Source organism: Boleophthalmus pectinirostris, unplaced genomic scaffold (assembly GCF_026225935.1).
Source record: "Boleophthalmus pectinirostris isolate CB_2022bp ecotype Guang Dong unplaced genomic scaffold, ASM2622593v1 HiC_scaffold_16, whole genome shotgun sequence".
In the NCBI taxonomy this organism is placed as follows: domain Eukaryota; kingdom Metazoa; phylum Chordata; class Actinopteri; order Gobiiformes; family Gobiidae; genus Boleophthalmus; species Boleophthalmus pectinirostris.
Window position 1 is genome coordinate 34631646 of NW_026571095.1, and position 16111 is coordinate 34647756.

Here is a 16111-nt window from a genome sequence, read left to right on the forward strand (position 1 = left end):
TGCGTGACACCACCTTCCTCCTCCACAGCCTCCTCCCGCCTCCTTTCCTTACTCTAGAAATCACGCTTGTTTACAGCCGGTGCGCGTTCAGAATTACCGTTGAGAAATAATTTAGTGACTGACGCGTCAGTTTTTAGACCCTTCGGCGGCTTCATTCACGCAATCGCTGGATCAGATCTCCGAGAATCACCTCAGTTTGGCTTCGCTCCTTTTCCCCTTCTCTTCTTCTTTCAGCGACGTCAAAAACTGACTTTTTCCTGCGGCGAACTGGTCGTGGATTCTCGTCCGCCGTCTCGACAAACTTTGCGCGAAATGTGAGGAAGCGACAGTTTAAAAAAGCCTCTAAGAACCGCCGCATAAACCACGTAATCCCCGCACGCCGACGTGTCATTTACACTAGAAACGTAGGGAGTTTGATTGACGACTGAACAGCCAATAGAAAATGAAGGAGCCTCGTTTTCTATTGGCTGATGTTTATCTGGCCTCACGACGTCCACAGTTGATCGATTTTCATTCTTTTTTTTTCATAATTACAAGGCTGCTGCATTTCTGTAATGATATTTTAAACTTTCATTGACAATTTGAAACAAAAAAAAAACTCCATACAACCTTTAAGACTATTGTGTGCAGGAAAATTCTACTGTTACAGGTGTCACAGGTGAGAAGTGAAGTCCTCAGTTGTTTCATTTTTTAATTTGTTTTATATAGCGTTTTAGTCTCTGTTTCAATTCTTATTTACAACAACTTTACTAGTGATTTCTTATTTCTTAGACCTGGTTTAGGCCGAGGTTACATTTGGTGGCACTCCTATAGTCAAACCGTGTCTTTTTTTAATACTAGACCAGGTTTGTCAAACATACGGCCCTGGGTCCAGATCCGGCCCTCCAAGACCTTTAATCTGGCCCTCTGCTGATTTTCTACTAAAATATTTTAATTCTATTTTTTATTAAAATATTGTTAATTTTCTGTGGTGTTTATCACAGCAGCGTCTCTGTACGTGGCCCCTCCCACCAGAGCAGCACAAATGAAGACTTGTCTCTTTCCAAACGCTCTTAAAGGACGATCGTTTTGACTGTTGACCGTGACACCCTCATCAGAAAAATGTCCAACATGAGAAAAGTGGAGCCGAGTGCAGGATTTTACAACAAAAATTGACTTATTCCTATTTGCACACAAGTTCATGTTAAAACATTGTGTTGAAATTGAATTTTTCTTTAAGTTTCAGGTTGTTCATAATATTATAATATTTTGTAAAAGAAAGAGTTCATCAATTAAAAAAGATTTCTGTAACAGATTTGTGTTTCTCTGCACAAATATTTGAACTTGTTGTTATTTTTGGGGTTTATATGACATGAGTTTTCTGATCCGGACACTTTGGGATCAAAGTCGGTTGGACACGACCCCCGGACCAAAATGAGTTTGACACCTGTACTAAACGCTGACTTGAACACCATTTAATGAAATTAGGAGTCCCTCGTTCATCCAGGGGTGGTCCAAGGTGTAGGACATGAGTGTCAAACTCACATTCACTGAGGCCAAAATCAAAAACTGGGACTAAGTCGTGGGCCAAACTAAATATTTATTGAACATTTTTAATAACATCTGCATGTTTTCTCTTCTTTCAAGATATGTAATGTTAAACCTTTTCTTATTAAAATAAATGTTTAATAATAGTTTTGCTTAAACACTGAATCCAGAACAAACATAATATAAAATAACAACGACATTTTAAATAAATAATGTGTCTATAGTCGATCTGTAGCCAGTGGGCAGCTCTAATACATGTTTGATACGATCTCGCAGGCGAAATATAATTATATCACGGGCCAAACTGATCCTCAGGCCTGAGTCTGACATGTCTGGTTGTTACGATCCAGCTCGCGTGGGGTCAGGGACGTAACAAAAATAAACCGAAATGGAAAAATGGAATAAGTGTAAGTAATGTTTAATTAACATTGCAAAGGTAAATTAACAAAACAGACTAAAATGTACAGAAAATAATCTAAACTAAGAAACAAAACAACAGACAACGAGTTTTGTGGCACAAACGGGTCACGCAGGTTTACACAAAAACTAAGGGACACACACGAAACCAAAACACAAGTTCCCCAAATTAAACCACATAAACCCACAAACAGAATCGAGTGACCAATTTAAAAAAGGCACAAAACAGAACTAAACTAAACTACAAGAACTATACATGCACACGAAAACAACGACAGATTGCCTGCCCCAATCAGGTGCCGGCAGTCTTCTTAAATAGTGGGCGGCGGCTGCAGGTGAGGTGGGCGTAAACATGCTCCACCAATCACAAACCAGGGCTCCCACGGCAGGAATCAAGGCAAAATAATTTAAAACACACAAAACAAATCGAGAGCTTTCTGGTCCCATCCAGAATCCTTTTCTCTGTGATGGACCTGGTCACTTTGTTTACACTGAGCGAAACAAGTCCACCCTCGAAAGGAAGGAGTTTAAAGTCAAACTGTCCATCATTCTGGGTAATTATACCACTATTCTAATTTGGCAGACGTTCCTTCACTGCCGTTAAGTACCTGATGAGCTTTTCATTGGCCTGATCTCTCTCAGGGCGTGAGGATGTTCCTGTAGAAGCCGGCAGGTTGTACTTTTACCAAATGTTTGAGCTCTTTTGACAATAACAGCTTCCTTCACAAACTCCCTGAGTGTCTGAGTTGATAAAGTTTTATTTTGAGACATATTTACGATGTCATTACTACTGGGCCCAGTCAAGCAGAAGTAAACAACAAGGCCAAAAATTCAAGTTAATGCATCTGATATAAAAATGTATTGAACAGATACATATGTGCTCTAGTTTATGAAACTGTTGACCTTTTTTCTGTACCATTTTTGGTTCTAAAGTTCCATACGTTTTAAACAGACCATGTATGAAACATGGAACAAAAATTATTTCCCAAATTTCAAAGACCTGAAAATCATGTAAATAAATGGATGTATTTCATCATATCTTGTGTTATTCCATCTTTGAACTGTTGATGAAGGTACATGATTTTTCAAAAAAAAAAAGTATTTAAAATGATAAAAAATTTGCTTGGAAGGACTGACATATTTTATAGAAATAGTTTCCTTTCATTTTGAAGTAATATTAAAGTATTCAGAAGAAAAAAAGTGACAAATTATGTAAAATCCTGCACCTTCTACTTGTTTGAACAATTTTCCCTCCGTTACTTTTCCCTCCGTTACCATGACCTTTCTTAATAAAAAAATCTCATTAGTCAAAAAGTAAGAGGTTTTTCAACCTAATCTTGTACCATATGGTAGAAAACTATATGAAGCAAATATTCAAACCAGTTTGTTAAGGATATGTAAGTGAGAACCAAGAGTTATCACTGTTTGTATTTATTGCCCAAAAAGTGCTGCATATTTCATTCCCTCCGTTACCAACATGAGTTTTTTAAATTTTTTGTCAACAACTTGAAAGAATATCACAGGTTTAACTTGACCCTGTTGGAGTGTAACTCTTTCCTACATTCTGATACTTTACTTATTTCAATAGTCCCTCTAGTTTCTGAATAAGAGACATTTGAATGTCAAAAATCTGCCCCTGTTTCCCTCCGTTACCACTTGACCAGACTCTGCTACAGCTTCTTCCAACTGCTCTAAACTAGATTTAACTTGAGATATTATTGGGAAACTGACTCGCTCATGGCAGAAACATTTTACAGATCTCTAACCTGAAATAAACCGGAGGAATACTGCAAAGTCTAGACTGTTTTCAGATGAGTAGCAGGTTTTAGGTAGTAGACAGGACCACCTTTACTTTCAGTCTGACTTGTAATTGTATTTATATCTAAAGGTGTTCAAACATTGTGCTACAGTGAACAGTTATTTATTCCAGATGTCAGACGGTGTGAAAGCGAATGCCTCCGTGTTCCCCGCGGCCCCTCGTGCTCGGTGGCCGCCTCCCGGTTTCCTCCGAGTCCTTTTAGCGTCTGCGTATTTATAGCCCGTGCGTGTCTGCGTCTGCGTCTGTGTAGGAGGACTTCAGCCTAATCTCTGTGCCTCTGCCAGCTCCTCTCAGCTGAAGGACCGTCTGAGGAGAGGGGCTTTCCAGGGACGGCCGGCCTCTGGAGCTGGAGTCGTCGTGGTTAACGAGAGAAGACCAGTTTAGATCTAACGCATCCGTCGGTGATTGGAAAGACCCACCTGAACGATTTGACCAAAACCTGTGAAACTACAGTCCTTTAGATCTTCACTTCTGACCTAAGGCTGGATTTACCGTAGTCAACAGTGGCTCAGTGGCTCCATAACCCGAAGATTGGCACATTACAACTGCATTCAGATGACATTAGTCAAAGGGAGTATCAGTTTAGTGACCACACGTCCGTATTTACCCGGGACAGTCCCAGTTTTGAGTCCTGTGTCCCCTGTCCCAGCAGATTTATCCAAAACCACTAATTTGTCCCAGTTTTACACAAGAAATGTCACTGGTGTCTCTATTTTTGACCAATCTGAACCCCCCCAACAGCCAGGAATTGTCATTTGTTGAGGTAAAATTCAAAAAAGCTGCTTAAAAATGACCAAAACACAAAGAAAATGTGATTATACTGACTCAGATATTCGTCATGAATGGGCCGAGTGCAATAATTCGCCTTAATTACGCACTTGTTTCACAATTGTATTATTATCGATCATCCCAATGTCCCACTTTTTGTTATTTTGAAAATGTGGTATTATTGCGTTCTTGGGCAAGACACTTTGTTTGCTTGGTTTGTTGCTGTGAAGTGATTTAAGTGCTCAAACAGGTGGGAAAACGCAGTGTATCAAAGTGATCATTTAACTTTTGCCTCAATAATCAGAGCAACTTTTTGTTGTTTTCCATCTTTCATTTATTCTTAGTGTGTTTTTCTGTCTTCAGCACAGGGGTGAAAGATACTCACCTAAAATAATTTCTCGAATAACATCTATGTGGCGAGAAATGAGCTGAAATGTACATGTTTAAAGTTCGGAACATGAGTGGACTGTAAAATGAACCACTGAGCCGTGACTGGACGCTCTGTACTCAGGACAGTTACAGCGGGCGTCCCAGACGATTCTAAATTCAGAGTTTGAGCTGCTTCCCTTTGGTCTGCGGCTTTTAGTCCCAAGATCTAGAACGAATCATTTTTAAAGGAGCTTCATTCTCCTTTCTATCGTACTTATGAATAAATTGTAATCTATTTATAAAGCCAATGATGTTCATTATGTCTTCTTATATACTTTAACTTCTTGGGTTCTTTTTAAAGACAATGCAGTAAAGTGTATTTACCTTGTTGACATGTTTCGGCTGCTAGCTGCAAGCCATCTTCAGAACTGTCACCGGTGTTGGTGGTGACGTGTCATATATCAGCTGTTGTTACTTCCTGTACACTGTAAAAGGAACAACCACATTATGGATTGGGACGGGGCTCGGATCATTGGATCGGAAAACAACAAGTTCAAACGCTGGATCAAGGAGGCCATTGAAATCAGAAAGCGAGGCATGGACAGCATTAACCGTGATGACGGAGCGTTCCTCCTTTCACACACCTGGGACACCCTCCTACAGAGACACCACCGGGCGACGGGAGGCGTGGTCAGTCTGAGCCACCTGCCAGGTCCATCAGGTCTGACCACGCCTACAGGAAGTAACAACAGCTGATATACGACACGTCACCACCGACACCAGTGACAGTTCTGAAGATGCAGCAGCCGAAACATGTCAACAAGGTAAATACACTTTACTGCATTGTCTTTAAAAAGAACCTAAGAAGTTAATGTAATCTATTTATCTTTCAGTTTGAGTCTTGGAAAATCATGTTTTTTTATATATTTAATGTTTATTGTGATTTTTAGCCAAGCGTGATGAATGAATGAATGAATCCTGTGTACAGTGTGGATGAATGAAATGTGAAATGTGGGACCAGCTTCTCAAATCTGCAAAACAAATTTACCTACGGGTACGAATAAAGCAACCAAACCCAACTGTATGTAACCGAGGGGTAATTTTAAAAGTACAATTATACAGATAGAATAGGGTGACCTAACGTCCGTTTTTCCCTGGACATGTCCGTTTTTTTTTTAAGTGGTGCAAATGTCCAGGTTTTCATGATCTTTCATTGGGCCATTAAACTGAGCAGCTCTCGTAGTTTTCTGTAACTCAGAAGGAGCGAGACACAAACAGTCGGTCAGTCTGCAACACGCCGAAGCACAAATGCACAGTTAACAATGACTTGGACAAGAAATTCCCCCGTTTTCCATCCCGGTCGGGACAAGTGTGAGTCCATGTGCACAGTTTGCGAGGTGAGAGTAGCTCTGAAAAACACAACGAGAACTCTGAAAAACACACCGCGAGAAAAACATGAGAACTCTGAAAAACACCGCGAGAAAAACATGAGAACTCTAAAAAACACCGCGAGAAAAACATGAGAACTCTAAAAAACACCGCGAGAAAAACATGAGAACTCTGAAAAACAGCATGAGAAAAACATGAGAACTCTAAAAAACACCGCGAGAAAAACATGAGAACTCTGAAAAACACGCATGAGAAAAACATGAGAACTCTAAAAAACACCGCGAGAAAAACATGAGAACTCTAAAAAACACCGAGAAAAGAAAAACACCGCGAGAAAAACATGAGAACTCTGAAAAACACCGCGAGAAAAACATGAGAACTCTCTAAAAAACACGAGAAAAACATGAGAACTCTGAAAAACACCACGAGAAAAACATGAGAACTCTGAAAAACACCACAAGAACTCTAAAAAACACGAGAAAAAGAGAACTCTGAAAAACACGAGAAAAACACGAGAACTCTGAAAAACACCACGAGAAAAACATGAGAACTCTAAAAAACACCACGAGAACTCTGAAAAACACCACGAGAAAAACATGAGAACCTTGAAATACACCACAAGAACTCTAAAAAACACAACGAGAACTCTGAAAAACACCACGAGAAAAACACCACGAGAACTCTGAAAAACACCACGAGAAAAACCCCCACCCCCGGTAAAGTCTCCGGGTTTTCATAAACGGAAATAATGAGTCAACTATATCTATGCGCAATTATTTTTAAGTCTATTTTTAAATTATTTTTAAGCCACTATTTATTACCTGTTTTACTGCTTGTTACCTTTTTCCTGCTGTTCTTGAATTGCGCGTTGCAACACTGGAATTTCCCCACTGTGGGACTAATAAAGGATGCAGTGAGTGATCCAAGAGAGACAAGAGAGTCAAAGGTCAAATCTAGGAATAATTTATTTATAACTACAAGTTTATGAAAAATAGATCATTTATTATTAATATTATTCAAGCTAAAAATACGTTTCACAAAGTGCCTCCGCTCAATTTCATTTCTCTCCAGCGACTAGGTCAGAAATTAAAATACACTAGACGGTTTGCAAGAACCTCGGAAGTTGTAGATCGCACACCGACCAATCAGAGAAGAGCTGTGAAGCCACGACGTCAAACTCGTCGCGTCCGTCTGGGTCCATTTTGTGGAACAGCGCGACAGTAAACAAAGCGTCGAGACGGATGTAGACGAAGACAGACATTCTGTGTTGGCGACGATTCCCGTGATCGAGGATTTAAAGCCGGAACGAAGAGAATGTTTGGTGAATTTTATCAACGGGAAAGACGTCATTGCCCTTCTTCCTATGGGATTTGGAGCATTACAGACTATAATATAATAACTAAAATGTGTAAATACGTAAAGGAAGTGCCAAAAAAATGAATACCACAGCACGCGAGAAGCGACTGAGCAGAAACGAGAGACCTGATCGCCGACCTCCACGCGACGAGCGCCCGCGTCCAACCAAGATCACAAACAAATACCCAATAAATAACCAAAAAGACAAGAAACTGACAAAACTAATTAATATTAACTCAATGTAAGGACAACTTACACCCAAAACAACCAACGTGAAAGACCCAAATAAAAACGCACATGTCCAGTGGCGTCTAAAAAAACTAAACAAAACAAACATTAACGGTCAAAAAGAACTTAAATTACCTAACAAAAAAGTAAAATAGGTGGGTTAAAAATCAGCTGCTCAGTTACAGCGTCTAAAATCATAAAACATCGACCCAATTAACCGGCGAAATAAAAGAGTAAAGTAATTTAGAGGTAAGATATATCCTCCTTTGAAAGATCACAAGGCAGGTTTGATTTATTTACATTTTAATCAGATGTTTTTGCAGCGTTTTTGATCAGTTTTTACTCTGGACTCTATCATTATTCTAATTCTGGCTCAACGATTGCGGTATTTTCCATTCTTTGATGTCTTAAACTCCTGATTCGTTTGTCATAACATTTCCCGTCGTCGTTGGATTTCTCTGTGCGGAGTCCGGGTGAAATGCCTGAGCGGTGAGAGACGTACGTTCGCCGTTTCATTTGTTTTGTGTTTTTGTGTTTCAGGATTTGAACCCGAAGCTCCTAAACTCTGTAACTCCACCTCTCTGCCCACTGACGCCTTAAGGTGAGGTCCTCGACTATTCAGCACCGACAGAAAATACAAGGAACGAGTGCAGAAAAGTGTCAGGCGGAGATTATGGTGTAAGAAAGTTTTCAGAAATATTCATGTTCATAGGAGAGAAATCTGTGCATATTTGTCTGTAGTTGAGCATAAAATAAATATTCGTAAACTCTCGAATGAGTCCAGTCGTACGTAAAATGTGTTGTGTGTATTTTATCCATCAGAAAACGAATTCAAAAGTTACATCATCACTAAACCAGGACTAAACCAGGACTAAACCAGGACTAAACCAGGACTAAACCAGGACTAAACCAGGACTAAACCAGGACTAAACCAGGACTAAACCAGGACTAAACCAGGACTAAACCAGGACTAAACCAGGACTAAACCAGGACTAAACCAGGACTAAACCAGGTAAACCACTAACGGACTAAACCAACAGGACTAAACCAGGACTAAACCAGGAAACTAAACCAGGTCTAAACCAGGACTAAACCAGGACTAAACCAGGAAAAACCAGGTCTAAACCAGGACTAAACCAGGACTAAACCAGGTCTAAACCAGGGGACTAAACCAGGACTAAACCAGGTAAACCAGGTAAACTAAACCAGGACTAAACCAGGACTGAGAGAGGGAGAACCCCAAGCACAACAGAGCAGGATGTCCGCAGTCCTGGTTTAGTTCTGTTTTAGTCTTGTTTTAGTCCTGGTTTAGACCTTGTTTAGACTTGGTTTAGACCTGGATTAGTCCTGTTTTAGTCCTGGTTCAGTCCTGTTTTAGTCCTTTTTAAGTTCTAGTTTAGATCTGGTTCAGTCCTAGTTAAGTCCTGGTTCAGTCCTGGTTTAGTCCTAGTTCAGTCCTGGTTTAATCCTGTTTTAGTCCTAGTTAAGTCCTGGTTTAGTCCTCCTGGTTTAGTCCTGTTTTAGTTCTATTTTAGTCTTGGTTTAGTCCTGTTTTAGTCTTGGTTTAGTCCTGGTTTAGTCTTGGTTTAGTCCTGTTTTAGTCCTGGTTTAGTCTTGGTTCAGTCCTGTTTTAGTCCTGTTTTAGTCTTGGTTTAGTCCTGTTTTAGTCCTGGTTTAGTCCTCATGGTTAGTCTGTTTTAGTCCTGTGTTTTAGTCCTAGTCCTTTAGTCCTTTTTTAGTCTGTTTTAGTCCTGTTTTGTCCTAGTTGTTTTAGTCCTAGTTCAGTCCTGTTTTAGTCCTGTTTTAGTCCTGGTTTAGACCTGGTTTATTCCTAGTTCAACCTGTTTTAATCCAGGTTTAGTCCTTGTTTAGTCCTCCTGGTTCAGTCCTGTTGTAGTCCTCTTTTAGTCCTGTCCTGTTGTAGTCCTCTTTTAGTCCTAGTTCAGTCCTGGTTTAGTCCTGTTTTAGTCCTGTAGTTTAGTCTTAGTCCTGTTGTAGTCCTCTTTTAGTCCTAGTTCAGTCCTGGTTTAGTCCTGTTTTAGTCCAGGTTTAGACCATTTTTAGGCCTCCTGTTTCAGTTATGGGATCAGTCCTGGTTTAGACCTGTTTCAGTCCGTATGCGACGCAAAACTCCGGCATCTCGTTCAACGTTTAATAAATAATTCCTGTGACGTATTTTTGACAGTCGAGTCGCGTCTGAGAAATTAATATTCATACTGAAGAAAGCGTAAACATAAATTTTCATGTCGCGATTGTAATTCTTGACGTCGTAACTTTTCAATTCGTTTTCTGACGGACAAAATACACACAACACATTTTACGTACGACTGGACTCACTCGAGAGTTTACGGATATTTATTTTATGCCGAACTACAGACAAATATGCACAGACTGAAATCTTTCTTACTCCGTACTAGACCCTCAGCTTCACTGTGGACATGCAGACTCAGCATTTAAGGCTTCAGTGGATAATCCCTCTAACACTGTATTAAACGTGAGGCTGTAGGACCACCTCCGACAGCCCTCTAATCTTTTATTTATGTGTTTAATTTTGTGTATAGTTGAAGATTCTGTGTAAATACTGTTATATGAAAGCTGATCAGAACAAACTGTTAACAATTTTATTGAATTAAGTAAATTAACTCAAACTGTTGCTAAAATGAGTGGATATCTTAAGTTTTTGGTGATGACATGCATGAAATTGTGAAATAATTGTCCTATGCATGAAGTTTTGTGTGTTTGTGATACTTTCAGAACAGCTAAAACAGATTTAATTGACGCAAATTACACGCAGCTCTCAAAAATCTAGATGGAAAATGGTATAAATTGAGTAATAATTTCATAAACAGGATTGCAAAAGGTTAAATTAACAAGATATTCTAGAATATGTTCATAAATGGTTCAAAATAATTTACGCAGAGCAAAGTAATTGTGCAGAAAATAACAAACTGAACTAGAAAACCACAAAAACTACGAGCGTCTCAATACGAACGAGTCACGTGGGCCCGAAAACAGAATCGAGAATTGACAAATTATAACAGGAGACACAAAAAAATCTGTAAACGAGGGCCTCAAAACACACAAAAGTCAGACATAAGTGACTAACAAAACACCCAAGAGACACAAAACGGCAGAGTGGTCAGTTTACGCTCTGTTCACGCTTACGTCACAAACCAGGAAGACGTTTGGAAACACGCGATGACGACTTCAGGTGTTGTTCCCGACACTGGACTCGCCGACCGACTGTGATCAAACCCACTGAAGTAAAAGTGATCAGCGGTAAAATAAAGACTGCAGACGTATGTGGTGTTTGGAATCATCCGGAATTTGGTGCCTCGTCTCTTCTAATCGCAATGATGAAAACTGAGGTGTGGTTGTACTGTATTTTTCGGACTGTAAGGCGCCCTGGATTATAAGGCGCATTAAGAGAAACAAAGGGACGACACTTGAGACTAGGGATGGGCATGACTAATGATTAGTCGACTAATTGATAATTGATCATTAAGAATTTCGTCGATTACATTTGTTTCTTATCGACAAACCGAATGTAGGCTTTTGGGTGTAGATATGAAGCTGCGTCTGTGTTAGGTTTATCTAAACATTAAAAACAAGGAGAAAGACAAGAGATTAATTCAGTTTTACTCATGAGGAGAACGGGCAGAGAGTGGGCATCAAAACCAACAGTCTCCACACGTTCTGATGCCTCAAGGCCGTTCTCCTCTTTTTATTTCATTAGGAGGCCCTAGTTACAGAATGATAATTCTCAAGGGGAAGGGGAAACCAGCAAAGACATAATAAGAAATTGATGCAGCTATGCATAGTACAAACACATAAAACATGATTAACAATCAGGAGGTGCCTTAGGTCAGACACCATCATAACTCTTGCATGTGTGACAGTGGGAGTTGGCTTCATGTGAGGAATCATCTCGAGGTTCACAAGAGCGACAGGACACTGCACACAGTTGTCAAACACACAGAGGTTATTCATTGTCATTCAAGTGATTGGTACATTACAAATCAAAGAATTGTAGTACATAAATGGTTAACTCATAGGCATAGAATATCACACAAGTATTTAGCAAATATGGGATAATAAAATTATTCTGACAGTTAATTATTCTGAAACTCTGGAGTTGCGGCCTCAGTCCCAAGTTTGGGCTCTGGCACTTCCTTGGAGACACTGTACGACTCAGTGAGTGTGTTTACAGCACATCGATGTCCCGGTTTCGTCATGGTGCATGTAAAAGCTGTAGCCCGGTTACTGCAACATAAAGAACTGCGCTAAACCTGCACACGTACGATCTTTGAAAACATCGCGACACACAGAACAGACTCACCTTCAGCATCAACATCCCTCTGTCACAGAAAGAACATCTATATCCACTGACTAAACCAGGACTAAAACAGGACTAAACCAGGACTAAACCAGGACTAAAACAGGACTAAACCAAGGACTAAAAGGAGGACTAAACCAGGACTTAAACCAGGACTAAACCAGGGACTAAACCAGGACTAAACCAAGACTAAAATAGGACTAAAAGAGGACTAAACCAGGACTAAACCAGGACTAAACCAGGACTAAACTAAAACCAGGTCTAAACAGGACTAAACCAGGACTAAACCAGGACTAAACCAAAAGGACTAAAAGGAGGACTAAACCAGGACTAAAAACCAGGACTAAACCAGGACTAAACCAGGTCTAAACCAGGACTAAACCAAGACTAAAATAGGACTAAAAGAGGACTAAACCAGGACTTAACTAGGACTAAAACAGGACTAAACCAGGTCTAAACTAGGACTAAACCAGGACTAAACCAGGACTAAACCAGTCTAAACCAGGACTAAACCAGGACTAAACCAGGACTAAACCAGGACTAAACCAGGACTAAACCAGGTCTAAACCAGGACTAAACCAGGACTAATTTTGGACTTAAGAGAGAGAGAGGGAGAACCCCAAGCACACAGAGCAGGATGTCCGCAGTCCTGGTTTAGTTCTGTTTTAGTCTTGTTTTAGTCCTGGTTTAGACCTTGTTTAGACTTGGTTTAGACCTGGTTTAGTCCTGTTTTAGTCCTGGTTCAGTCCTGTTTTAGTCCTGTTTAAGTTCTAGTTTAGATCTGGTTTAGATCTGGTTCAGTCCTAGTTAAGTCCTGGTTTAGTCCTAGTTCAGTCCTGGTTTAATCCTGTTTTAGTCCTAGTTAAGTCCTGGTTTAGTCCTATTTTAGTCTTGGTTTAGTCCTGTTTTAGTCCTGGTTTAGTCTTGGTTTAGTCCTGGTTTAGTCCTGTTTTAGTCCTGGTTTAGTCCTGTTTCAGTCCTATTTTAGTCTTGGTTTAGTCCTGTTTTAGTCCTGGTTTAGTCTTGGTTTAGTCCTGTTTAGTCCTGTTTTAGTCCTGGTTTAGTCCTATTTTAGTCAGTCCTATTTTAGTCTTGGTTTAGTCCTCCTGTTTTAGTGGTGTTTTAGTCCTAGTTCAGTCCTGTTTTAGTCCTGGTTTAGACCTGTTTTAGGCCTATTCAGCATCAACATCCCTCTGTCACAGAAAGAACATCTATATCCACTGAGTCGTGTCGTTTAGTCCAACAGAAACTGAACCGCATCAGTGCACAAGAGCGTTTTTTTTTTTTTTCTTATCTTAGTTTATGCAAATTAGCGATGCGGTTTTAAGTTTCGTTTCTATTTGCGCAAAGCTGAATTAAACACATTATAATGTCAAACGGGCTGATGTGGCTCTAGAGTGTTTATGGTTTATATGTCGTAAAGTTGAGTTTATTTATGCAGATTAGTCATAGTAATAATAATGATGATACTTATTGTATAAAAATGTTAACGATTAATCGAAAATCGTTTGTTAATTCTCCTGATGATTGATTAATAAAATTTCATCGAATGCCCATCCCTACTTGAGATTGATCCTTAGTCCAGGCGTCCACGATCCATCGGCAGATCGTGGCGTAATTCGCTCAGCGTTTCCTCCCCGTCTTGGTGAATGTGGATTATGAATGTGAATGTGGGTGGATCATTTAAGTTTGCATTTTTATTTCCTACGAGGACGACTCAAATATACACAGAGTACCGCATTTTCCGGGCTGTTAGACGCGCTCTTAAGCCTCTAACCGCATCAAAAAACAACTGTGCGAACCGCAATCCAGAGCGCCCCATACACGAATCCACTTGAGTGTCTCAGCACGACTTCAGTAAACTACAAAGTCGCAAACACACACGGAGCAGACAGCGACCGCACAGCGAAAAACACCCACAGACACACTCGTCACTCCACGCCGACGAGGAACGGAACGGAGGAACGAACCGAAAAAGCGACGAGCGCAACGTGCCGCTTCTAGACACGACTGAACAACTGAGTCACCGCGAACACGCCGACAATCCGTTGGTCCCAGACAGCACCTCCCTACACGCCACAACTGAACAAAGCCCAGAGTCACCGTGTGAACGAACAAACAAACAAAACCACTCACCCATCACACTGTTGTGTTTCATTTAAAGTCCAGTGCGGTTTATTTGTGAAAAAAGTTCAAAAATAGACCATTTAATGCCTTATAATTCAGAGCACCTAATAGCCCAGAAAATACGGTAATAATGTGTTTAATACCGACTCCACGAGGCTCCTGACTCTGGTCACCGTAATGCTCCAACAATCCATCAAGCGGTGCAGGCTTCGTAGTTTGTCAAAGTCGTACTAAAATATTTTGACAGATTTTTGAGCGTCATGTACCACATAAAATCAGTTCGAGGTCAGTAAACACAACCAGAATTAATACCAAAGGCGTACTGTTGATTTTCGAGAAGATTAAAGGATTTTAAGTGCACCTTATAGTCCAAAAAATATGGTAATTGTTGATTAGCTGAATATAACGGAACGCTACAATGACACGGCGATGAAGAAAACTGGGCCTGGGAAGTTGTCATCGCATCTTTCCAAACGTGTTCCTGGTTTGTGACGTAAGCGTGAATAGATCCTACTGAAACTCACACAAAACAAGTGAGAGAACTGGAGGCCTGGGCCCGTAACAACAATAAACTCAATAAATAAGATGTAATCCTTCACAAGAGGATTGGAAACTCCGCTTGTTCTAGTAGAAGCATTGAAGCGTTATCAGAGCAGTTACATTGAACATTTCCTGCTGAAACTAAGCAGCTCTCACCGACCCAGACTGAAAGTGGATTTGGGCTTCACCTCGTTCAGCTCCTTAAGTCCAGACACGCTTCATAGAAATACAAACACGTTCACCGGGACAGAGCCGCTGAATAACGCTGAATAATAATGAAACTGTGTGTGCAGTTTTCAGAGCGACCTCTCCCTCAGCGAACAGGCCGCGCTGGTCAAGAGTGTGTCCGACCCAGATGCCAAACTCTTCTACGTCCTTCCCAAAGGTGAGACTTGTACATTCAGTTTTCTATAGAACTCAGGGAGATGACGTCATACCGCTCGTCACGCACTAGGTGTCGCCATTTTGGCAGTAATCGGCAGATCGTCTGACTCGCGCTGTACGACTCCAGCGCAGTAACAGATTGTTGTCCAGACGCAGCCGCGATTCATTTCCAGATTATTTTGTCCACAACGGCCAATACAGAGAATGTAACACACGAAGATCAGAGCAAGAACCAATGTGTGAACGTGTCGCTGTGTGAGTGAGTCAAAATTGGGGATGTGTACGTCTGTTCATGACCTGCACAGAGACGACCCGGTGTTCCCCGAGTTCACAGAGCAACAGCATTTGTTATTTTAGCCTTTAATTTACCAATAATTTTATGACAGTAGGCAATAGTCTATTTGATTGATTCAACTTTAAAAATGTCCTGCTTTTAGCCTAGTGTGAGAAATACAGTCGGATTAGAGCCAAACCAGAGTCCTGACCCAGCGGGAGCAGCTCCGGTTCAGTCCAGGCTCAGAGGAGCTGGAGCGGGGAGTGAGTGTTAGGAGCCTCGGCCTGAGAAGAACTTTCCCCGGGAAGAACCAAATGCGCGGAGCACGGACGCTCAGAACAAGATATAACCAACCAAACTGCACTCACGCTTCTGTCCGGATGCTGCACCACCTCAGAACCAGCCGCGGTTCTTGAGCGCGGAGGACCGGAGCAGCCCGTCCGGACCTGTAGTTCACAGAGCATTCTCACTTTTCCCGCACGGAACCAAAACGCAGACGATGATACGGAACCGCTCGGACCCAGACCATCCAGTACTGGTCTTACTCGCCCCCGTCTGTAACCAGCACATGGAGGAC

The 16111-nt window shown here is 41.0% G+C and overlaps 1 protein-coding gene across 1 annotated transcript in view; it reads left to right on the plus strand.

Annotated features, from left to right (window-relative positions):
• The first annotated feature begins 201 nt into the window (after nucleotides 1–201).
• The window catches only part of LOC110166884 (supervillin-like), a 144419-nt gene continuing 128509 nt past the window's right edge, over nucleotides 202–16111 (plus strand). Inside the window, exons 1-3 of the mRNA XM_055151398.1 lie at nucleotides 202–491; nucleotides 8414–8474; nucleotides 15170–15261. Of these exons, the coding sequence (XP_055007373.1) occupies nucleotides 443–491; nucleotides 8414–8474; nucleotides 15170–15261 (202 nt within the window). The 5' untranslated portion in view covers nucleotides 202–442. The remainder of the gene's footprint in view (nucleotides 492–8413; nucleotides 8475–15169; nucleotides 15262–16111) is intronic.